We start from the raw sequence: 25,189 nt of genomic DNA, 5'->3' as shown, positions 1-25,189 counted from the left end.
TTTTTTCAAAATCAAAGTTTAAAGCAAGCAAATGTATCCTATTTGAGCATAGCAGGGTCAAGTTAGAGAGATTTTTCAGGTTGTCTAATAAAGAAAATGTGTTTCTATTTTATTGGTATAAAGTGTACTTTACATAAGAATTTTCACAATTCTAATGTACCTAATAAAATTAAAATTACATTTAAGTTTGCAAAACAAAACTATTTTTGCAGGTAAATATTAGGCTTTTGTTTTTTTCAGTGCTAGTACAATATAAAGAATTAAATAATTTAAATAACATCTGTAATATGTACATTAGCATTACCTAAATGCCATTTATACTATTAATTCTGTTCTTTCAAATTCTTTGACAAAATACTAAGCATTCCAGAAACAGGTTAATGATCTTCTTTACTTTATTTCTTCATCTGTAAAATGGAGGGAAAAAAAGACGCGTCAAGACAAAAACTAGAAAGAATTAAAAGAAAGACACCTACAATTTAGCACTTTTGTAGGAGGAGTACAATTTAAAAACACAGTAAAAATATCACCTACAAATATTACCGTGCCCTTCTTATTGCCACGTAAGAGATAAATAAGTTTCATCGCCATTTTGATCAACTGATTGACTTATCTAAGGTAACACAAGTCATTGTCAAAGCAGGGATTAAAACTGGAATTCATAACCTCCCTTCCTTAGCTAATTTACCAGACTAAAAACAGGAGCTGTAAGTGAAATGCTTATTCTCTCTGGATCCTACTTTTTGGTAATGGGTCTGAATGGCACAAAAGATTTCTGAATGTCCCAGATCTGATTCTCTCCCACTACAAGAACTGATGGAGGCAGGCGTAACAACTGGTAGACTGCTCTAAGGTAGGCAGTTGTCTAGGGCTGTGTTAACCCAGGGGCAATTCTGACTTTCGGTCTCATCCAATATTGGGAGGGAAGAAATGTGGCTTAAAGCAACCTTAACCCATCTTCCCCCCGGGGTGCAAATTTAGTGATGAGCCTCAGACACACAGCACAAAGATCTCATCCTAGGTCTTTACACCGTAAAACAGAAAAGGTGGAGGAGACATTAAAATTAAAACTAACTAGAGTTCAAATATAAAGGATTAGTAGAAAATTACATTTCAATTACATGCATGTGTAGCCTGTGGTATTTCTTGGCAAGATCAACATTTGTCCGTCCTTTCTGAAATGGGTAGGACCATAAAATTAAATTCCAGTGATTGCCCATATTCTTTACACCACTCAAAAGATAGTTTATTTCTTCAGTTGTAAAATCTTTCCGGGGTCTTCGCTGCCTCTTTTGTAAAGTTCCTGTGTGCATAGCTAATGAAGGACTTTCATTACTCTGTAAGTATTTATTTTGATTTATTTAGAAATCATATAAAATTATATGCTAACAAAGTGAAAGAAATAATGCAAGTCTCAATTATAATTTTTAAAATAATTCTGAAGAAACAGTTACCTGCTTCAAGCCACATCTACACTGCAAGCTTACCTTTTAACACATAGCTGTGCTATCCGGCTTGCCTGCAGCACTGCATGAAAGTAGTTACACCATCTCTGTTTCAGGAAGTAGCCCACCTGGAGCAGAGCCGTGTTCTGAGGACACAACTTTGGTATGACAAGTTTGCAGTGTAGACATGTCCTTAGAGTAACTGTTTCTTCAAGATGTTCTGTATGTATGGATCCCACTTAGGAGTTCAGAAAGCCTTTACTAGCAGTGCCCATGAGGAGCCATGAAAGCACCCTCCATGGCCATTTGCTCTTCCTCGAAAGGGCATAAGAGTAACACTTACTACTCAGTTTCTTCATCACTCAGGAACCAGGTAAGATCAGATAAGCTGTGGGAACAGAGGGCAAGATACGAGATCCACAGGTATAGAACTTCTTGAAAAACCAGTTTCTATGGCATAAGTACCTGTTCCTTTCTCTTGGAGTACCTGTACACAAGGTTTCCACTCATGGTAATCAGCAAATAGCAGGGGTGCACCAATACAGATTTTTTGGGCTGATACAGATGGCTGATTTTTCAGGAGGCGTATCAGCAAATTCCAATCTGATTCCGATATGCAGCCAGGCAGGCTGGAGACCAGCATCAGGCTAGTAAGTCTGTTGTGGGGGAAGGGACGGAGGAAAGGAAGGGACGTGCGGGGGCAGATTGAGGTCTCTGTGGTGAACGAGGGAGTGGAGTGGGGGCTGGGGCAGGCATTGCCCAGCCAAGGCAGGACACAGGACAGTCATGACTCATCCAGGGCTGCAGGGGGAGAGGACAGCTTCCACCCCTGCAGGCACCCTGGGAAGGCATGGGGGGAGGGAGGGAGGGGGGGCACATGTCCCCGCATCTGTGTGCGGAGCGGGGCAGGCTGCTGCTGAGGGCTGGGGTTGAGGCAGCACTGGGCTCCTCCTGGCGGGGGTTTGGGCCAAGGCTGCGCTCAAAGTGGGTGGCAGCAGCGCTGGGAGGGGGATCTACGCAATGCGGGGAGGGGTCTGCAGCCACCCAAGAATTCACTGTACTCCCTCTCCCAGTGCCACCGCTGTCCACCCTAAGCGCAGCCCAGCCCAGACCTGGCCAGGAAGAGCCTGGCACCGCCCCAGCACCAACCCAGTGCAGCCTGCTTCACCCCATGTGCTGATCTGGGGGAACACCCCCCTCCCCCATGCCCTCCTGTGGTGCCTGCAGTGGCGGGAGTCACCTCCCCACCGGATAAGCTGCTCCACGGCTCCATCTCACACCACCCTCCAGCTAGGCACCTGCCCCAGCCCATCCCCTCCCTCACAGGGGCCTTGATCTCCCCTCACCATGCCCCTTCCGTCCCCCTGCCCCTTCCCCCACAACAGATTACCAGCCCAATGCTGGTCTCCAAGCCACCAGGCTGAGCTCCTGGCCGCATGGATGCTGCAGCTGTGTGCATACACAGGGACATTTATCAGTGGAATTATCGGCCACACCAGCCAAAAAAAGCTGTTTGCCAATACTGTCAATTTTCCCTAGATCAATGCTGATCCAATATAGGACCAAAGTATCAGTGCACCTCTAGTAAGTAGTGAGGTCCTTTGGACAGTGGGAGCTAAGATTTCACCTGAATAATGATTGTAGAACTGCTTTCCTTAGTTTGATGTCTACTCTGACACTATCATATAATGACTGGCAGACATGTGCACTATGTAGTCACTCAGCAAATCTGAATGCATGGATGTTGGTAATGTATGCTCAAGAAGCAGCCTGGGCCTGACTGAATGAGCTCTTATGCAAGTCAAAAGCTTAACTTTTTTAATATAATATGCTGTTCTGATGTAATCCAAAGGCCTTTAGGCTGAAATTGGTCTCACTTTGGAGAGCAGACCAAGATGAAAAATACTTCTACTATGTTATGTATATCTTTATAGTGAAGGGCTACCATTTGTGCGACAAAAGTTATTCATATAGCATCCACACAGTGAGGTACAGAGAAACTGAATCAGGATACAGAATAAAACTGAAGTTCTATAAGATTATGCCCTTTTGGAAAGGCATTAGGGGCTGACTATTGGACAGAAGTAGATGTGGAAACCAGAATTGGTGAGGCTACATGGGAGCTTTTAGGATTACATGAGTTCCATCCAGTCTCACCTTCCTAAGGATCCTGAAAAATCACTGGAAACAGAAAAAGAAATGTGTCAACTAAAGAGATCAGAATGACTAGAATGTTATCTGATCCTGAACCTCAACTTTTTGCAGCTTTTAGTTTGTCAGTTTTTAAACTGTTTTTCCGTTCCCTTGCATGCCAGCTGAATTGCTTTTAATTTTTTTTATGATGTTCATGTGCTGTTTAGCATCAGTTTGTGACCATAATCCATGTTTAAGATTTGATTTGGATGCAATCTCTGAACCTCTTTTGGAGGTTCTGGTGTCCAAATCCTGCTAGGAACTGGAAGAGACTTGAATATAAACAACATAGAACAGGTTGAACAGAGGAGATTCTACCTGCTCTGAACTCTGCTGGGAAAGAGAGTAGAAGTCATAGTTATAGAGAGTAGTTATAGAGAGCGTGATGCCATTACTGAGTGAGAAGCAGTCCTATGTGTCTGTGCCATATGAAGCCCAAGCTGGAAGTGCTAGTTGGTACTGAACGTTGCAATGCTAACACGGTGATAGACTTGATACAGCTCTGACCGGTGCTGACAAGGATTAATCCTTTGAGTGACTAACAGTTATTTTCTTCCTGGTTACCAGTGAAGACGACCAGTGCCAAGACAACAATGTGGGAACTACAGACCTATCTTGCACAGGCAGCAGAGGTCCTTGACCTCAAGCAGCGCTTGAGAGAGCCTCTGAGCTTCTTGCTACTAACTGAACTCTGTTTAATCTACTGGAACTCAGTGATCCCTGTAGTCACTGGACTACTTGCAGTCTAAGTTTTAGCTGTTGAGATTGGCACTTCATCTTATTTCGCAGTTTGTGAATCAGATGCTGCCAGAAAGGACTCTTCCATTGTTTCTTACAAGTGCTTCTAGGTCAACTTGCAAATCACAAATATAATTCTCCCCTAATAATTCTTCCCATCCTTTAGAGGAATTATCAAGACTGAGATTCAGTCACGAAAGTGATATGTACTGATACCAAGTACAGGTAGTCCTCAGACTTGACACAACTGGTTCCTGAAAACCACGTCTTAAGTTGAAACGTTGTATCAGAACCAATTTCCCCATAGGAAACAATGTTATAAATGGGGGATTGGTTCCTGAACCAAGGCCCAATACCCTATTTTCACTAAAAAAAACCATAATTTTGTACTCAATCAATTATAGATGAGTCATATAGCTACATTAATGTATTTATATTGTAAATAGCAATCATATTGATTTGGAAGGACTTCTTGGTGGAGACTTTGCTGTACGTTTTGAAGGGCTCTTGGTTGGACTTCGTGAAAGGTTCTTGGCTGGAGTCTTCTCAGGAGTCTTGGCTGCAGATTTTTCTGGAGTCTTGTCTGCTTTCTTCAAGAAAGTGTCCAAGGAAATTTGGACATATGTTCTCCAGGCAGATAGGTGATGCAGCGCACTTGTTCACTGGTGTGGTTTTGCATCAGATCAAGTGTTGTAAAGTCAAAACTGACGTCAGAAAGTTGAAACAGGGTGTCAATTTATAAACATTGTAAGTGCAAAATGTTGCAACTCAAAACATTTTAAGTTGAGGACTGCCTGTACCCAAATCTGTATTAACTCTATAACAAATGGGGGGGGGGATGATGCCAATGGGCTTAAATGTGAAAAAGCATTTACAAGCTGCTCTTAGATAAGGGACAATGAAAAGGGTGCTCCGACCCGAGACCAATGGATGGTTAAAGGAAATGAGTGGCAGCCGAGTGGCCCCACTTTTCTCCAGGAGGATTCATATAAGAACATGCAAGGTGCATACAGGACCCTTCACAGACACTGCTGATGAAGCTCTCCAAACTTCTGTGCAGAGAGCACATGTGCAAAATGAGTGCAATCCATATGTACAGATAATTGAAGAGAAAGGTTAAACAGGAATATACAGGAAAAATTCTTTCCACAACCACATCTTAAAGCAAAGTATCAGCACTATCAGTCTGCAATCACAAAGACAGCTCAGAAACTGTAGCATCAACTAGGGACCACCATCCACCAACACCTTTTTTTTTTTTTTTTTTAAAACAGGAAAATTTGTTGGTTACTGCCTTCATGGTGCAGTCCTCTCAACTCCCTTCATTTTTAATGGGAGTCAAGGGCAATACAATTTTTCCAAGGTCAGGCTCCAAACTGCCTAGCTTCTTGACTGGAGCTGAAAAACACAGTAGAAATTGTTAACTATAGAAAATGAAAGCAAAACTCAGTATATGTCCCAGTTGGTGTAACCAGACTGAAGTCAATGGTGATGGACGTGCCTACAGTGAGATCATTTGGGTCATGCATTTTGGTGCTGGTCTCTTGCCTAAGACTATTTTGTTAAAAAAAACAACTCCCATTGATTTTACAGGGATTTGCATATAAATCTGTGACAGTACTATCTGACTGTCTAAAACTTACCTCATCATCGTCAAACAAGTAGATACGTTTTCCATTCAGGCTTTCGTGATCTGTCTGGTGAATCTCTTTGATTTTCTGGCTCTTCAAGTTATTGTCTTGGTCTGTCTGGAGAACTATGAAGTTGTGATGTGTTAATTAAACCTAACAGGTCTACTGTACAACTGAACATAGTACTTGTAAAGCAGCAGTAGATTTAAGAAATGGGAAAAGGTGAATGATGTAAAAGTCTAATCTGCAAATAATCCAAGAAGGCATCTTTTTTCCCTAGCACTAAAGCTTCATTAAAGTTACTGTGGCATTAAATATGCAAGGTGTCATCTTATGAGCAGTAGAAGAACTGATGACAGAAGACCAAACCCACATGTCAATATATATGTTGATATACACTAGCATATATCACATTAAGTTCTCACAGTAGTACGCACAGATCTGGCAGTCTCATAGCTGTTAACCAGCGGCATCATTTAACCATATTAAATTATGTAATTCACTGTATAGTATTACTTACTTTTTGGACATGTAGCTATAAGGTCATACTTTTCTGGCAACTGAATATTTTTGTTCAGCTTGACATTTCCATTTGACCTACCAGTTTTGGTTTTCTTCATTGGAGTCAAAAGAATACCTTTTAAAATAATAATATGTTATTTTTTTTCCTACAAAAAACAACAAACAAAGTAACATTTAGGAATTAGAATTTAAGGAAAGAACCTCTGGAATGGGAAGAAAAATTGTTCCAATCTGAGTGATTACCTCAGAACAATTTGTTTCCCAGAAGCCCTGTCATATCAGTTATGAATTGTTAAGATAAATGTAGACAGTAACTTGGAAAAAGCTTTTGCTGGCAATGTGTGTGAATAAAATAATCAAATTGGGAATCTGGAAAAAAGTGATAGACCAATTAGCTAATAAATGATCAGTGATTGGAAATTGTGGACAGTAATATAGAGCAAGATATTAAAAAATAAGAGCCTAAAGTTATGCTCTCAAATAAGTGACTTGCTTTTCAAAAGTGCGGAGGACTAGTCGACTGCAACGCATGCTTAGCATTTTTAAAAATCTGGCCACCCTTTTAAGAGTTTAAGTATGGATATAGGAGTATTATTTTTTAGACTATCCATAGATAGAGCCGGTAAGAATATTCTTACATGCTGCAACTTGTCATTATTATCCATTTCAATTCACCAGTGGCTGTCAACCAAGGTATCACAAGACTCCCTCAGGGCTGTAGTGATGTAGGTGCTACTGCTGCTACGGCTAAGTAAAACTACCCTATGTGCAGGGCTGAAGAAGTGTGTGCTCTCGTCCTGCATTATAGTTGTTTGCTAACCTTAAAACAGGCAGGAGAGCTAGCTTGTGCTGCAGCCCTTCCCAGTCCAAACCCCCTGCTCCCTTCCATACTCCTTCTGGAAATAGGTGTGTGTGGGACAGTTCCACCTGTCTCCTGTGTTTCCATTTCAGGGAGATAGCATGCAAAGTCACACTACGAAGGGCTTCAGGACAAACTAGCTCTCCTGCCTGCTTTAGGGTTCAAGTACAATAGAACTATATATATAGTACGGGCTATTTGCACGAGCATAAGCTGCAAAACTAGGCTTACTTTGGAAATTTTCCTGTGAAATTCTGCTTCTGAAGGTCGATGAGACTGTATTCAGGTTTCCTTTCCTAATTGGGGTCAACACTATTTCTGGAAAGTACAGGACAACTATGTTATCAGCATAAATGCCAGCATTTAATAACTGCTACATTCTAAAAATCCTTAGAATTTTTTACAGGAGAAAACCCAACATCTTAATCAAGACATACAAGCTTCTTGCATCCTTGAGGTGATATTAACATGCTCTTGCTGTACCATCATAAACCCATTCATTTGTATTTTACATTATTTCATTCTCCTGTCCCCAATAGCTATAGACGGGGACTGACTAAGGAGACAGACAGTTGGCCTCATCCTCATATTGAGAACATACAACCAGTACTAATGAATACAGAAGAGCTCTATTATACTTGCTCTTTCCAGGGACTCAGGGTCTGATTCTGACCTCACACTGTTATGACTAGATCCAGTTAAGTGGGAGTAAAAGCGCTTGGCTGGGTCTGATTCTGATCTCCTAACTTATTAACAACCAATACATCTTAAACTACTCCATTATGTATTACAATAATTTCTCATGATTACTTTGATAAGGTGCAGAACTACTGTTGTTACAGAAAGCCAGTTTCCTTAGTTTCTCTTTGTATCTCTCCTCAGCTTCCAGAATGACTCTGTGACGATCACACTGGTACGGACAAGTTTGCAACATCTTGCTAAAATTTTTGCTATTCAGAGACAGTCCTACTGTTACACACCCTGAAAAAGACAAACTGGAGAAATAGCACATGTAAAAGTAGGAACAACATACATCTGTCTGAAAATGTTTTTACGTGGGTTACATAGGTTATGGGACACAGCTGGCCATGACTGGAAAAATCTTATCCTACTTTCTGCCTTCCAAAAACAAGGCATGTGCTTTAAATGGGGGCATGTGTATGTGAGAGAATACAGTACTTGATTTCTTAATGGTGTGCAGTAACTCTCCAAATGTGCATTCATAGATTGCATATATATTCGGAGAGTGTACACACACACACACTTATTAATGGTATGACTAACGAACGATACCCTACAAGACCTTCTTGTTTCTTCACCACATTTGACTATTTTGTTACACATGCTTGTGCTCATTTATTGCACTTTGTGAGGTCCTTCATTGTGCATGTGCCTTCAAGCAGTGGGAATTGCAGCAGATGTTGCATATTCTGAGGCTCTGTGCTGCAGTCACAGGTGGTTGAACCAATGGTATTGCCCCACTTCATTAATTCCTTGGAGCATGTAACTCTGGTACAATCCATAAAAGATTATGCATGGCTATGTCTACCTTTGGTGGCAGTGTGTCCTGGCACAGATGCCTGAAGCCCACACTGTCCATCCTCTTCTCCCCACCTAGATATGCACCAATAAGGCTGCTACAGTGTCATTACCTCACAGACACTTTTGAAACCTCAGGCTCTAGGATACTTCAAAGAGGCCCCTAGGGATGACTGCAGAGGGCATGCTTGGGGGTATCAGTTCTGGGACTCATGGCTGCTGTACTGCAGACCCACCCCCAAGAGTCAGGGCATGAATTGAACGGGCTCTTCATAGAAGTCAAATCTACTTAACAGACTCTCTCCCTTTTACAGATGAAACAGCAAGAACAGTTTTGTTGTCCAAGTATTTTGTGTTAATTTAAAATTTTCTCTCTTCTATTTATTAATAACTCATCTACTTATTAATAGAAGAAAGAGATGTAGATCTGAAATTGAGTGCGTGGGCTTTACTCAGTTTGGTGAATTTTCCCAATAACAGATTGGGACATATACACTTCATTGGGAGTAGTGGGGGCATGATTAAGGGCTCTAGTTTTAAACTGCAGATGTGCCAGATCAGCGGTAATATCAATTCATTGATTCATTTTATTTATAATTCTGATTATGCATAACATGTTTTATGAAATCATAGGAAAAAGATTAAAATAAATATTTACCCATACACCTTAAATCTGACTTTTTAGGAGATGCAGTAGTCTGAATACTTCTTATTTCTTTATTTCTACCTGAACAAAGTGGACGTGGATCAAAATTGAAATACACACACACACACTTCACTAGGATCAAAAAGATGAACTATCTTTTTGGCAGTTATTTCTCAATGGCATACATATGTTTAATTTTATTTTATATTTTTTAGAAGACATATAGATATTTAAGTACAATGATTAAAAATCATACAGAATTACCCAAGTTAAGAGCATCTCAATTACTTTGGTGTAAATCCAGATTAACTTCACTGAATTCAGGCTTACCTTTGCTTCATTGTACCCAGTAAGTCTTATTTTTCCACATGATTACACCAGTTTCACCTTATATACTTCTGCATACTAATGTAATGAAGTAGGATATCAGACCAGTTGTATTTTATTTCAAATTTGGACTCTGATCCTACAAACCCCAACTCATTAGAGCAGTGCCTATTCTTGATTTACACCAGCATAGTTAGAGGACAATTTGGCCTCTTCTAACATAACAATATAACAAATACTTTAGTAACTGTTACTTCTGTAACATGTCAGTAAGCTAATCATGAGTAGAGATGACATCTAAACCATGAAATAAATACAAGAAGTGATTATGAATCAAAGATCAGCACTAACGCTCTATACCTTGGTCCTGCCTGTGCTGAAGTCACAGAAGCAGTTCTACTGAAATCAGGTAAAACTAGTGTAAGCACGTGGATAACTACAGCTTATTGCATACAATGAAGCCTAGATAAGCAGGGAGTTCAACTGAGTTGCATTAAAGTAACTGATACATTTTTAACTCAAGTAAATTAAACTTTTGTCTTTTAGAACTATGACTAGGTTTGAAATTACGCATGTGCTAGTTCACATGATTAGGTTCTTAGTTTATGTAATACTTAGTGCACAGGTCAAAATGTGGTAAATATACTAAACTACTAATAGGTTTACTATCAACTTAAACTGGCTTTCAGATGCAGCACAAGATGGTTATTTAGGCCAATCCTCTGTAATGTGCAATGTTCACATTTATTTTAAGAAAAACAAACAAAACATAAGTAAAACATATTAGAGCATGGAAACTAAACACAATATTCGCACTGCATAATTGCATATAATTATTTAGACATTCAAATACTTGTAGTAATTCTAGAATACTGCACATAATAGAATTAGAAATGATATACAGTAGAATATTCACTAGATTCATATTATATTACTGTAAAGAGAAGACAAACTGATCATATTTTATTTCTAACAAAAATCCATTAAACACAACTGTATCTCTAAAAGAAATATATTTCAGTTGCTTTTACCTGCTATTTGTGCCTGTCGTGTGTTAAGAGTCAGTGCTGGTTGTTTAAACAAATGGTCACTGAAAAGATCAATACATTATTAATTTAAAACCAAAGCTCACAACACAATTAATCTTCAACCTATAATTAAATGCTTCTCAAAAAGATCTCAGATTTACCCGAAGAACCTTGTCTGCCTTTGTCCTTAAACCAACACAGCCACAACCTATACCTCTCAAAAAGGTAAAATGCCAAGTTCTAGAAACTGCACTAGTATGTGTTAATTGCGTCAAATAGCCAGGCTAAGAGAGGTGTTGACATATCTTTATGGCAATTTTTAGGGGAGAAGCATGGTTATCTTTACTACCAGGAAAATACATTCTGGATGACACTGTTTAGAAAGCAAAATTTTCTTGCAAATTGTAACTTTGAGTCCTAAATAGTAATGAAAATAGAACATAGGTTACATGACTATGGGCCAGTTTCCATGCTCCAGAGAACTTTATGGTAGCTGTGAAGGCAAAGCACAATGCATTTTGGAGCATCACACAAGAGTAGGAGCCAGAAAGTCGCATTAAAAAAAATGGATATTCAAAATGTGAGACTTGACAGAAGAGAACTGAAGTAAATTTGTAAATAAGAACACACTGCACATCTCTTAGCCTGTTTTTTGGGCATATTCAAAACATGTAATTAAAATGTATTGGAATTTGCTATTTACCCTAGCAGTTTACCATTCATTGTCTTGCTATTTAAGGGTAGGAAAGATAACCATGAAAAACAAAAGGACAGAGGAAAAGTTTGTTATGAAACTGATATATAAATCAAGATAAAGTTGTGAGTGACAGAACTCAAGTATTATCTATCCATTTTCTTCCTAATCAGTTGATTGGGAATAAGGAAAATAAGAACAGAACAAAGTTTCAATTCTGATTATTTAAGCTAAGGGTGACCAGCTTAACACAAGCGGCATGGGCACACAGCAGACTGGAGAACGGACAGGCACACCAAAGCAATAGATAGGAAGCAGAAAGCACAGCAACACAATCAGGTAGGGAGCACAGAGAAGGGAGAAGAGAGCACAGCTGCAGATTGGGAAGAGGAAGGGGATCAGAGTGGCACTTGTGCAGGGCTAATTTGTGGTACACCTGCCAAAACAGTTGGCCATCACTGATTTAAACAATACAACTTAAATTTTCTTGTAGAGCAGCTCTAAAATCTGTCCTTCCAGGCTGACAACAATTTATGCATGTCTGCCTGCTGAAGGTAAATAATTAGGTTTATTTTAGATACTGAGACATATCATACATATTCTGGATTTCAGTAATAGGTCAAATTTTGCTCAAAGGAACCCATTGACTTCAGTGGGAGTCACGTGGGTATAATTCAAAATAATCTTTGAACAATACATTTGGGACATTAGTGCATGTGCAACATCAAGCTCTCTGCAATATATATTATCCATTGCAAACCTACTACAAGAAAGCACCATGAAATCATAGGCCATAAAAGTGAGCCACTTTTATAGTTCATCAGATATAGAGTAGCCTGTTAAAAAAAATTCAAGTAGGTAAATGTGAGATAGAATAAATGCATAATCATACCAGAATATAACAATAGAAGTGAAGTGATTAAAATGGGGTGCAAATGGACAAAAATATGGATTTTATGCTTTTGAATATGTAATATATATTTTTAACTAGTAACTATAAACTCATTTGAAATTACTGTAACCATTTGATCTAGACAACAAAATCAAAGTTTTCCTTTCCTGCACTGATCTGAGATGTCAAAGATATTTAAGCTTGGCAGAATTCAATTTTTATTTTTTAATATTTTTGACAGCTAAAAATCAATGTTTATTTTGAAGCATTTATTTTGATTTGTATTGATTTCAATTTTCAGGACTGTGCAAATTTAGGGATGTGGGGAGTAGACAATTTAGTAATGACAGTATACTGTTAAAAGCTTTATAAAATCACATCAAAATGTAAGTAGTAAATATCCATAAATCATTGAATTATACCTGCTTTAAATAATTCTGTTAATCTATCAGGAAAGACCCAGGCAGGTAACGGGGGACAAGAGGAAGGTAGTATGGCACTCCGAGAGCTCTAGGACCATGGGTAGAGGCGGTGGCCACCCTCAGTTCCCCAGGCTCAGTCTGCCTGGCCTGGACAGGGCCCTGCTGCCACTGGGCTGGAGCCACTGATACCCTCCCCTCTTCCTCCCTGGTTTCTGAGTAGGGGTTTAAGTAGCCCTGCTTGCTTACCAGATGAGTCATTAGGCAAGAACCAGCAGCTAGTTGCATTGTTTTCCTCTTAACACCACCCACCCATCCACACTGTCTTTCTCCACTGTCCAGTAACAGGGGCAAGGGTTCCATTATAGAAAAGGGTCTGTAAATTTTGATGATTACTGATGGAAATATTTTTCTGCCGGTCTGTGTATGTGAGGTGAAATAGCTGTTTAATTGGTGAAAATCGAATCCTTCCAAGCCTAAAGATCTAATACAATTCCTCAGAGGTGGCAACCTAAGGAAACTATAGCTTGCTTACAAGCTTTAGTAAACAAAAACTTGTCTGCTTCCTCCTGCACTAAAGGCTTAATTAGTAACAATAATTAAATAAAAATGCTATTTGATTTGGAAATTAATAGTAGTTTTAAACGTTTACTTTTCACATCAAATACAGTACCTTTTTTCATGAAGAGACTGTTCCCTCTCACAAGCAGTTCTTTCATGTCCATGAAGATGAGACAGCACGCTACCTCTTTGCAGTTTATCAACTGAATATAAAGTATCATTTTGTTCACTCTGCCCAAGAGAAGCATTTACTGGATTCACAGCTTTTAATATTCCATTCTTTCGTGACTTATCATTTACAGCTGTAGTACTGACTAAATCATGCGACTGACAATTTATCTGTGGGCACTGCATTTTTTTACATGGTCCATCCACATGACTTGTTTGATCACTGGCATCCACTTCATGGTATTTTGATGCTGTTGGCATATTTGCTTCTGGAAGTACATCAACAAATATTTCTCTCCTTGTTCTGTCCTATATTGCAAAAATATCAACGAATGCTAAAGGTTTAATTAATTCCAGTGCAGGGCTAGAAGGGACAGACCAGAAGAAGCAAGAGAGTCCATTTAGAGATGAAAGTTAACACGAAAGGCAGCAAGGCTGTGCTAAAGAATTTAAAGGAACAGTAATATAGTAGAATTTTGGGCTGTAAACTATGGAGCAAGTCCTAAAGCCAAGCAGTTCTAAATACTGATAAATGTCAATCCTAAATTAGCCTGTGAACCAATTACAGAGCACTCTAATATTTGGGGACTAGCTAGTCAAGAAAAAACACAAGAACAAAAATGCATGTTAAACTTGAGAACTTTACAAATTTACAGTCTAATAGCGGAAACAATGGTATAAAAGCAGAACAACAATAGATGACATCCAGTTAAACTCACAACATTGGTTTGAAGCCTCAAACTAAAGCCCTGATGTTAAACAACTGAAAGAATAACATGAATGAAAATACAGCATTTTACAACACAACATGAGTTTTGTACCATTAATGGGCTCTTTGTGTGTATTCCAGCATCACTTTCTGTTACACTTAGATCAACGTGCCTCCAGATTTCCTTGCATGATTCTGGGGATATTTCACAGCACTGTTTTCTGGTTTTGTCAGTCTGGCATGATTTGGGATTTTCATCTCCATTTCTATCACGTTGATTACAGAACTTTTGACACGCATTCTTTTTCCATGTTGTTTCCTTATGTTGCACATGCTCTGCAGCTTTTTTTACTAGATACTGCTTTTGATTACTATGTTCTGTTTCCCTGGTATGAAAGCTTCTGCAAGTATCCTTTAAACATAAGAACTATTGTTTGTTAATTCTAAACCTATACTGAATATACTTTTAATTTTCATATAAAGCATGAAAGTTATCTGGTACATCAATTCAAATGAGGTCTATCAGAACTTTAGCCAAAAAAAAGTATGTTTGAGAGAGAGAGAGGTATTTATTTGGGCACTGAATTTGAGTACACATATATGCATGCAATTACCACAGACGTTCAATCATAGAATTTCACACAAAATTGTGGAAATGGTAGATTTAAAAGATGCATGAATGTTTTTAAAAATCTGGGTATTATTTTTCTGCCACGGTATTGAAACTGAATTGACTGCAGACTAAATCCTACAGAACCAGATTTTCTACAATGTATTTTGTAGTCTCCCTCAAAATATTAAAAAGAGGATGTTATTCATGCATTCACTCCACTTTCTGAGTGCTTCTTCTATCTCTAACCTACTATAATGCCAAAGTAAAATGTTACAGGGTGCAGTTTCTCAGATATCCACCTCCCCCCCTTCCTTTTATAGCTCATATTGAGAATTTTCTAACGCTTTGCTTCAAATTTCTCCATGACTTTGAGGGAAAAGATCTGCTTAGGTTTATAATAACTGGAATAAATTGGCCAAACCTCATAATGCTCATTTTCAAGCAAGTTTAGTCTGTGTAAAATGTCTTTTGCTTTCTTCCAGTAGTCTTCTAGATTCCTTTCTCTAGTTTGTAGGTTCATTTCTAAGTCTTCTGTATCATTTGCGTGCAAAGAATCTTCATTGAATTTCAGAGACAAATTCTCAGCTTTGTAAAGTAGAAAATAAATAAATGTAGTCTTTCCTCATTTGATAATATACTGAAAACATCTCATTTTTATATTTTTAATATTGTGAAAGATGAAAAAAATCAACATTCTAACATCTCTATTTAAGTGCAAACTGTTAATTAAAAAATGTGGATGTAATAAAGCAGAAAGAAAGTTCCATATATAGTAGGGCTATCAAACTATTAAAAAAATGTGATTGCAATTAGTTGTATAATGAAAAAAAATTGTCACAATTGTGATTTTAATCGCATAGCTAAAAACTCAAAATTATGCAGATACTTTGTATGGTTGGGGGGGTGGGTTTGGGGTAGATGTGTGTGGGGGGCTGTGGGAGTGTGTGTGGGGTTTGGAGCCAAGGGAGGGGGCCGTCCCCACATGCCCTGGCAGGATGCGGGGTACTGTGGGTCAGGAGTGAGGAGCAGCAGCAGGGCTTGGGGGGCTGTGGCTTGGGAGTGAGGGGCAGGGGCAAGGCACAGGCATATCATTGTTCCACCCCAATCATATTACCCCCCCCAGGTATCCTCTTTTTTCCAACTGGAAATATTGTAACCCTACAGGAACACAACCTGGTGGCATGTAGAGCAGCAGCTAAATCTGTGGAGGGGCTGAGGGAAAGGAAAAGAGTGGGGGAGAGGGGGCCAGATCAAAGCCCCCGCAGTGAGGAGGGAGGGAGTGTGGCAGGAGTGACTGGGGCAGGTTGTGGGACAGAGCCACGGGTGGTTCGTTCAGGGGCTCGGCTCCCCACCACTGCGCACTAGCCATGTGCGCCCTGCCTGTCTAGCAGCGGGAGGCACAATATGGGGTTGCATGGCTCCTGGGGCAAAAGCGGCAGGGCACAGAGCCCCAGCCTGCAACAGGTAGCCTACCTCCACCCCACACACAATCCAGGGGGCACATGGCCCCCCATGCCTCCACTGGCGTGGCTCACAGCAGCAGGGAGCCATGCCCCTTGATGAGCCATTTGCAGCTCCATCCCATAACCCGCCCTGGCCCCAGGGCCCCATTCACCCCAGCCCCTGGCCCTGCCCCACTCCCTCCCTCCTCATGGGGGCCTCCATCTGCCCCCACTTCCCTCTCCCTCCACCCCTTTCCACTCACAGACTTATCTGTTGGGTGCCGCTTTACATGCCACTGGGCTGCTTTCCTGGCCATATGCATGCTGCAGCTGTTCATGTGTCTGTGTCTCTGTATCTGGGTGTGTGCCCTCCCTCCCCCCGGCCTTCTTGCTGCAGCAGCCTCGAGCCTGCGTCTGGCTGCCCTGTGGTCTTCTGCACTGTCACCACTGCCCCACTGGGTGGCCCAGATGTAGCAGTGACAGTGCACAATTAGCGTGTTAAAAACTTTAATGCAAGAACCAATTAATGGGTTAAGTGCATACATTAATGGTAATTAATTGACAGCTCTAACGTATAGTTTTAATATAAACTATATATAACTGCAATTGCAGTTAAAAGCTTCAGTTCAGTCAGGTGCAAAATAAGCTGCAAGGTAAATGTTTAATGAGAGTTGCTACATTTGCAGTTACAATTTTCATGAATTTGTTTACAGTGAAATTGTTCTGTGAAAAAGATGTTACATATCAGTGGTCCCACGTAGTTGACTGGAAAAGCAGCACCTCCAAAATAAAAGCTGCATCAAATGGCTAGATCACATAAGCCAGGGATGACCAACCCATGCCATACATCCCACAAGTGCAGCAAAGGAAGAGGATCAGAGTAGCACTTGGGGAGGGCGCAGGCTTAAATTTATGGCATGCCTGGCAGAAAGTTTGGCCCTCAATGACCTAACTAAATAAACCCAAGGATTCTAAATAGGAATCTATTGCGTTAAAAACATTCTGTTGTGATCTCTCTGAGTTCTCTGCAATCAAATAATTGCTCTATTATTTTTCTGTAGTCAAGAAATGAGTGAAAACTAAGAGCTAGCATTTTCCAAGCGGTGCCTTGACTCTAAAAAGCTTGAGAACCACAGTTCTAGATGGTTAAGGAAAAGGAGACAGATGTTTCATGAGAAAAACAGTTCTACATAAGTAAACAACTGTAAAAAATGACACTGCATCAAACTCCAACACCTAAAATCTTTTTTGAATGTCAACAAGACTCACATACTAGGAACATCTCACTTAGCTTTTTTAAAAGCATGACAGAAAGCTTACTCATTTGCTTGCAGTTTTGCAGCACAAACGTAGCAGCTTTGCTTAGTTCTTCATCCTGAGACTCAGTTAATACCTGAATCATAAGTGGAAGGCCATTGTTCTTCAGTAGATCATACTGATTTTCTTCTAAAAAGGGCAATAATGGAAAATAAAGCAATCCTAACTTGTACATAGTTGACAGTTCTTTTACAGTATCTTAACACGACAGCATATTTTTATCTTGGGCTCTGTTCATTAAAGCCTTATCTAGGTAAATTCCATGTAATTTATGCATTACTTTATATGCATATCTACAATCAAAAGCCTTATTTTAAAAAGGTTAGCATTACTTTAGTGAAAACTTTTATATTTATTAAATGAGGCTATGCTACCTTCTGAAAACTTTCTTTACAATTTATTAATTCTGGTTGGCATTCAGTAGGTATTAGGTACTGATTATAATGGAAATAGCGGTCATGGATTCATCTTGCTTCCAAAGACTCCAAAAGATACCCCACAAGGCAAGCAACAATGGTAGGTCATTAAAATTTGATGATCACCTACACAGAAAATTTAACATTTTTTCTAAGCTTTGATATTGAATTAAATTATTTAGAACTTTGCCCTGAAGCACTAATGAGAATACGGTTTTAATGAAAACTGTAGCACAGAAGGAATTAGATCCATGAACCAAAATTCATAAAGAAAATCAAAATCTTACCACAAACTTCTGTACAATGTCCAACAGTAAGAATAAGACTAAGTTTTTCTCCTGAATCAAGAGTGTCATAAGTCAGCAACCTCAGTAGCTTTGGCACAATGTGATACTTTGACAGGACAGCACCTATGGCAGCTATTATAAAATGATTAAATCAAACTATAAGTCCACAGCACAATGCAACATGACATTTTCTTCTTCAGGGTGTCCTCCATGAGGCTGCCCCAGTTTCTTCATGCTACACCAAAATTTAAAATCAGCATCCTGTTCTTAAAGTACGCTAGTCCGGTCTACATTTCCCCCTAGACCCAACAACTCCCTATTCTCCTTAGTCACAATGGAAAACACAAGGAACCTGGAAAAATTAGTGCCTTCAATGTGCACACACCCCTGAAAGTTTCCCCAAATTCTTTACCAGTTTGAGGACAGATCTGGGAAGGACAGGAGAAGATGTGATGTGAGGTTTATCTACTGTAAAAGTCTCCCAAAGAACAGCTGGGAACTCTCTAATAAAGTAGTCATCTTCCTTCCAAGACTAAGGCAACTAAGTTTGCTTGAATATATATATGTGTTGAAAAATCAAACTTGGTCACAACCCCAAGTCTTTTAAAATCCAAGCTCTGAGTCAGTGAAGGCTCACACTCTCACTTTTTGCTGTTTCAGTCGGTGAGCACTGAGGGAACACCAAGATATAAAACTACAGTTTGCACCTACACAACCTTGCACCCTTCTAATATCCATACCAAAACTGTTTGTTCATTCACTCACAGTTATCAGCAATGCAGGCATCCAGAGTCTTCGTCACTACTACTGCAAGTTTTGTACTGGTGTAGTTTCTGAAAGAGTCATCTACCAGCTTCACAAGAGCTTTAGCTAAAATATCTAATCCGCCAATGGAAACAAAATATTTCTGTACATGCGCTTAATAAGAAAAGAATAAAAATTGCATTACAACATTTACATATCAGCTTGCTCTAAAACCATATTAATCAAGCAACTTTATCACAATTTTCTGTGGACATGCTATTTTGCTTCCATATCCATCCACAAAGCATAGCTGAAATCGGATATCTAATATATTTGAGAGAAATGGCAAATTCAGATGTGCATTTTTATAGGATATTTGCAAGAAATATGCAGGCAGAATGTACCCATGTAAACAGGAACAGTGTACTTGTATTCTTGAAGTCATTTTTTTGTTTTTGCCATTATTTTCCATGTCGTGGTGGTGATATCCTTATATTTAAACTGGCTTTAATCAAAACAGCTCCCAAATTATTTTACAGACTTTAGTGACTTGAAGCCAGTAGAAATATTTGTGAGGTAAAGTACTACTCAACATCATATATCCAAATCTGACCTTAAAGTAAATGTCATGTATTTACACATGAACTGTAACAGATAAAAAGAGGTTGAGGGGCATTTGCCAAGTTGAAGCAAAACACAGAGGGACATAATCTTTTCAGAAAAAACCCTTAAAATGTAAACTATAAACACTTTTTTTTCACGAAAATAGTCTAAAAATTAACACGATGAAAAGGTTTCTCAAAATGACTGAAGTAAACCAATATTTACAAACAGCCTGATTCACCATTGTCCTGCACCTTGTGCAGTCACCTTCAGTAGATGTTGAACACCAAACTGATCTGATTGTACTTTTACACCCGCATTCATCCAACTACTGAAAATGCCTAAATAGGGCAAATGACAAGTGTAGTTCAGATCCAAAGTTTTTAATTGGATTTACTGTTTTTAAGACTAGGACTTGTAGTAGCCATCTTACCAATATTCCCAGGGAAACTTTGGAAAGGAATATGTTTACATGTGCAGACACTCTCACAAACCATAAACCTTATTGCCATCCTGAAATGGGCCAAAGCACTCTACCACAGCAAACAGCTACATTGGAGCTGATCTGCTAGTGCCTGCATCATCTTTTCCTGGAAATTCTGAAGGGATCATTGGAGAAAAATGGCATGCCCACTTCTGTCTCCTGCCCTTCCAGCCTCTTTTTACAGGGCACACCCTGGTTCAGCAAGTGTCTTCATGGGGTTTAGAGGAATGGGGCCAGCGACACAAGTCACTGACCACCTTCAAAAAAAGGTGGAAGATAAGCAAATAAATCTACTGGGAAAGGGGAAAGATGAGGAAATTAATTTATATTTCATAGGAGTAAGTTTCATAGAACAATAGTAAAATGTTTAATTTCAAGATGACATGCACTTACAATTATTTGCAACTGTGAGTCCAACAAATGAACAAATAGGACGAACTATCTCTGGCTCTATGCATCTATCTAGCCACTGTTTTGTCTGAGGGAAAACTGAACTGCAAATTTTCTGATTCTCTTCTGTAAACATATAAACCAAACAAAAACATCTCAATGCAATATGTGGTTTGAGAGGACAATCAACTAAAAGTTACTTTACAAATATCCTTTTTACACGTACTGCCGTGTGAAAAAATAAGATAAAAACATAGTTACCATTTTGAGGATTATTAACGCATGCACATAGAGTACTGCAGACTGAAGACCACAGTTGATAATATTGATTAATATTTTCATCTGACAGAGTTATCTCAGATATTGAAAGAGCTGTTCTGTTAAGAAAAAGCCAAATGTATTGACAAAGAGAAATCCTGTGCTAAATAGCCGGTATAGTAACAACAGCCTTGCTTATTTACCTGAATAACTGTAGAAGAACACCAATGCAGCCTGTTTCTCTGACGTGAGTTTGCCCACTCTCTATAAATGATCATATACCAGTATCAGGAAAAATATTTTTATATATTTTATGTGTGCGCGCGCACATAATAATATATATTTTATGTGTTTGCCTAGAGCCCAACAGAACAGAATTTATTGGGACTTTTGGGTACTATAACCATACAAATAATAATCAATACTAACGTTCTAGTGTTGTTTCTAAATTTCACTGTGAAATATGAGAAAAAATGTTTTTGTATTGTTTCATTAACAAATGCACCTGTTTCTGAACAAAAATATGTTCCCAAAAGCACATTTTGCTATTTTAATAATGAATGGTATATTTACAGTATTATTATGTAACCTCAAGTTAATTTATATATCAGAATTAATCTTTATATATCAAGCTATAATGGTACGGGCTGACAAACAATAATGTGTTGAAATGAGTTGCACACAATGTTATTACTTGGTGTTTTTATGAATAAAAGAAAAAAACACTTACTATTATTTGAAACCAATACTAAAACAACATATACAGACATTCTTTTCAAGTTTACACTGGAATCCTTATTCATTAAGAACAAAATGAGATCTTCAAACAATCCAGAAGCACACATATTTTGTTGGCAGTAAACTGAAACCAGGAAATAAATGGTATTACTTGTTAAAGTGTACAAATTGTAGAAGTATGAAACAATTCTATCTATAATCCGCATACTGGCTTTATTACAAGACTGACGAGAAAAAGTGATGAAGCACTGATACTTAATATCAGAGATATTTAAATACCTCTTATCAATGCTTACTTGTAAGAAGAATTTCCTTTCCTCTCCTCCTCTAGCTTATCTAGGAATAGGGCCCAGGCTGAAAAGTCACAGCTTAGCCTTTTTACTAAGCAGGAAGATGATAAATGCATTGACTACAATTTGGCCATTTTATGAAACAGAGTATTAACGCTCCATGAAAACTTCCTCCTCATTGCCCTAATTCAGAGGTTCTTGGAACCTGTTCCAACCTCTGGACATTATAAAGTTGTCTTATTGAGCAATGGTTCAATAAGTATTTATTTGGCAAGCACCTTTCTTGTTAAATTCTAGGTAGTGTCCTGCTTTCAGGCTCACTTTGAAGTTGCACTTTTGAGTAATTTCCCACTAACATGATAAAGTAACCTGCAAACCATGGACTAGATTCTGTTAAACCCAAAACGTGTTGAGCAAGGTTGAAGCTCAGGAGAGGGGCTGCAAAGTGGCTGACTGTTGCTACATGATCCTGGGTCTGGTTCTAGGCTATCATGTCCAAAGACATAACATACAATCTTACAGTAATTATACCAATGTGGGACTGAAACAGAGCAGGTCCCAGGTACAGCAATTACTTTGCCATGCCTTCTACATCAGTGTCTATCCCTTGTGACATACAGCAACCAAGCCACCCAAGGATTCTCACAACCCAGATGAATTTTCAAATGACGAGCTGAACTGTCTTTATGGCTGTCCTGTGCTTCCACAGTGGAACAAAATGGCAATGGAGGAATCAAGAATCTCACCCTAACAGTATTAAGCTGATCTATATTGTGGCCTGATAAATCTATCTGTAACTACATTCAACTATTTGATGATGAGATAAATATAAGTATAGAGTAAAATATGATACAATGCTTAGAAATACAAATAACAACTATATATTACCATTATTTTCAATTATAACTCCTAATGTAAATAAGGCAGCTTCCTTTACCATACAATGCATGCTTGACTTTGCAAGGTCGGTTATGAATGTCAAACCACCAATCTCTCGCAAATAATTACTTGCATCACCTGTAGTAAATGCAGACATTATAGAAAGAGGTAAATTTATCTTATGTACTCAAGTGACAATCCAAAAAACAATCAGTGCAGTATGGAATATATATTGCGTACAAGAAGACATGTCATCTTCTGTGTTTTTAAGGCTTCTAGATATACCTGTTTTAAAAAGTGACAAAGTGTAATATGTACTATGAAAATAAATAATGTTATTTTAATATTCAGAACCCCAGATAGAAATCTAATCCCCCAATTAAATTTTTGGGATAGACTGTCTCTTACTGTTTTGCTGACAGATTGAATAAATAGTGACCAAGGCCTCTTTTTGAGAAGTAGGGCTGTCCATTTGATATTTGAGACATTCAAGAAGCAAGTTCAGATCTGTCTTCATCTCTATGAGAATAAAACAAGATGAATTTCACAGAAATGTAGTGTTTCCTTTATAATTATTCTTTTCTTTTTTGTCGGTTACTCTTTTTCTTAAGGATGTTGAAAAAAATCATGGTACTATATTTTAAAAGAAAATCAAAGAGCAATGTAAGACTGAACTGTTTTTTCCCCATCTAGCAGTAATGTTGTGAACAGTCTTGTGTTTTTTATGAATGAAGACAACTTTTTTTTTTTTTTTTTTTTTTAACATTCTCCTTGCCTCCAGTTATAGAAAGACAGGGTAGAGTTGCACTTTACAGATTAACTGAATCAGAGCTGCAGGAGCTTTTGTCAGCAGCAGTTGACTGGGTTAGCTAACTACCTCTCTTCAATTATGCAGGTAGATTTCCTTGACTGCAAAGTTAATTTAAATCAGAAAATATGTATGAGGAGGGAGATGCAAGGTAAAAACCCAACTGATCTATGGAAATCAATTGTTTTTACATCCACAAAAGGATGCAGGCACTGTGACGTTGAGCATCTAGGCGCCCTATACAAGGAGCGTTGTTACATGCTTCATAACGGGATTCACACAACATTTAGGTGAGAAATACATATGCATTTTTGCAAATCCTACTAGCCACCTATCTACATCTGAACACTTCTGGGGCATACTACCAACAAGACTTTCTTCATAATTATTTTAAAACGTCCTGTATTTCCCTTATAACCCTCACAATGCTTTTCTAACTTCAAAGGAATACAGTTTGAGAAGTGACAGCAAGACAGAAATGTGCAAACAATAATTAGTGAAAAGGATGTAACCTTATGGGTTCCAGTCAAATGCCTGAATTTGACATTAACTTCATCTATTACCATCACTCTGTGTAAACCCAAAATGATAATATGATTAAAGGATCTCTTGAGGTCCTTTCCAGACTTACTTCTCTATGATTACTATAGCAGGGCAGGAGCAAATTCCTCCAATGGTTTGTGTTGCCCAACTCCCATAAATTTGCCAAAACAGCATAAAACAGATGGAGAACGTCACAAGCGGATCTAAAGATCTTACCACACTCCATCTTCTGCACTTCTAAGCTTTCCATTTTCTGTTGTGTTGCTCTGACCCTACAACTAGAAAAGTGATTTTCTTAACATTTCCAGCCAGCAACGTTCACAACGCACTCGCACAGCGCAGACTGAAAATACGCTGTGCTGGTTTTCATAAAATACACCTCTTCCAGCTGATTTGATGCTATTTGCAAATCTAATTTATATTTCAATCTACATTCAGTTGCTGCCTGTGTTAATCGGATTTGATAATCTGTTCAGGTCCCTTCTGACCGTGGAAACTATTACATTAACGTGTGCCGAAGATTTGCTGTGGAAATAATGCTGGTTGCAGCACCCGGGCACCGTACCAGGCCTCCAGCGAAAATTACCAGACTTGCAGCTCCCTGCCTGCCGCCTGGGGAGAAATCCCACTGGATCCGCACCACAAAATGTAACCCACGAAGGCGCGGTCCTGGGCCAGATGTCCACCTTCTGCTTCCTCTGTGCAACATCCCCCCCCCCCACACACATTTACTTCCTACCTACAGGGACTTTTAACCGTCTCTCGCTATCCCTGAGCCTGAAAGCTGACAGAAAAAGGTCTTTTATTTTTGTTGCCAGTTCTCAGTCGGTCTCATAAAAGGCATCGTATCTCCGAATCAACAGTTTTAAGACTTTTTTGCAATTTTTGTGGCCTGTCTTTGGACACCGCGTCAGAGGAGTCTCTAGGTAACACCAGCCCTGCCCCGTGAACACAAGGGAACGGGGTCAGTTTCCTCCCTCAGCCCTGCCCCATTTCGTCCCCCGGG

General features: G+C 39.0%; 2 protein-coding genes across 2 annotated transcripts in view; both read right to left on the bottom strand.

The window, feature by feature from the left end:
* The window catches only part of DYNC1LI2 (dynein cytoplasmic 1 light intermediate chain 2), a 41,063-nt gene extending 40,748 nt beyond the window's left edge, over positions 1-315 (bottom strand). The window contains exon 1 of the mRNA XM_025209490.1: positions 305-315. Coding sequence (XP_025065275.1) covers positions 305-315 — 11 coding nt within the window. The remainder of the gene's footprint in view (positions 1-304) is intronic.
* TERB1 (telomere repeat binding bouquet formation protein 1) lies at positions 1-24,910 on the bottom strand. Its single transcript, XM_014522036.2, has 21 exons — positions 24,400-24,910; positions 23,241-23,351; positions 22,842-22,970; positions 21,656-21,787; positions 21,129-21,189; positions 20,929-21,044; positions 20,671-20,793; positions 19,212-19,364; positions 18,447-18,578; positions 17,747-17,872; positions 15,406-15,569; positions 14,484-14,783; positions 13,607-13,971; positions 10,932-10,990; positions 9,586-9,654; positions 8,199-8,369; positions 7,620-7,706; positions 6,528-6,644; positions 6,020-6,132; positions 1,122-1,337; positions 1-407 (listed from the first exon to the last, which is right to left on the bottom strand). The coding sequence occupies exons 1-21, from the start codon at positions 24,431-24,433 to the stop codon at positions 396-398; spliced, it is 2,790 nt and encodes a 929-aa protein (XP_014377522.2). The 5' UTR covers positions 24,434-24,910; the 3' UTR covers positions 1-395.
* Positions 24,911-25,189: the final 279 nt, after the last annotated feature.

The sequence above is a fragment of the Alligator sinensis genome, unplaced genomic scaffold, assembly GCF_000455745.1.
Source record: "Alligator sinensis unplaced genomic scaffold, ASM45574v1 scaffold170_2, whole genome shotgun sequence".
Classification (NCBI taxonomy): Eukaryota; Metazoa; Chordata; order Crocodylia; family Alligatoridae; genus Alligator; species Alligator sinensis.
Note: the sequence above shows the minus strand (reverse complement) of the source record. Positions and strands in the feature narration are given on the sequence as shown.

Excerpts from the sequence above, each read along its gene's own strand:
- TERB1 (XM_014522036.2), bottom strand. The coding sequence starts at position 24,433 with ATGGAAAGCTTAGAAGTGCAGAAGATGGAGTGTG. Across the intron at positions 18,579-19,211 it reads TGCCTGCATTGCTGATAACT|CTGCCATAGGTGCTGTCCTG; the intron begins GTGAGTGAATGA and ends ATTTTATAATAG. Across the intron at positions 17,873-18,446 it reads ACATTGTACAGAAGTTTGTG|AAGAAAATCAGTATGATCTA; the intron begins GTAAGATTTTGA and ends TGCCCTTTTTAG.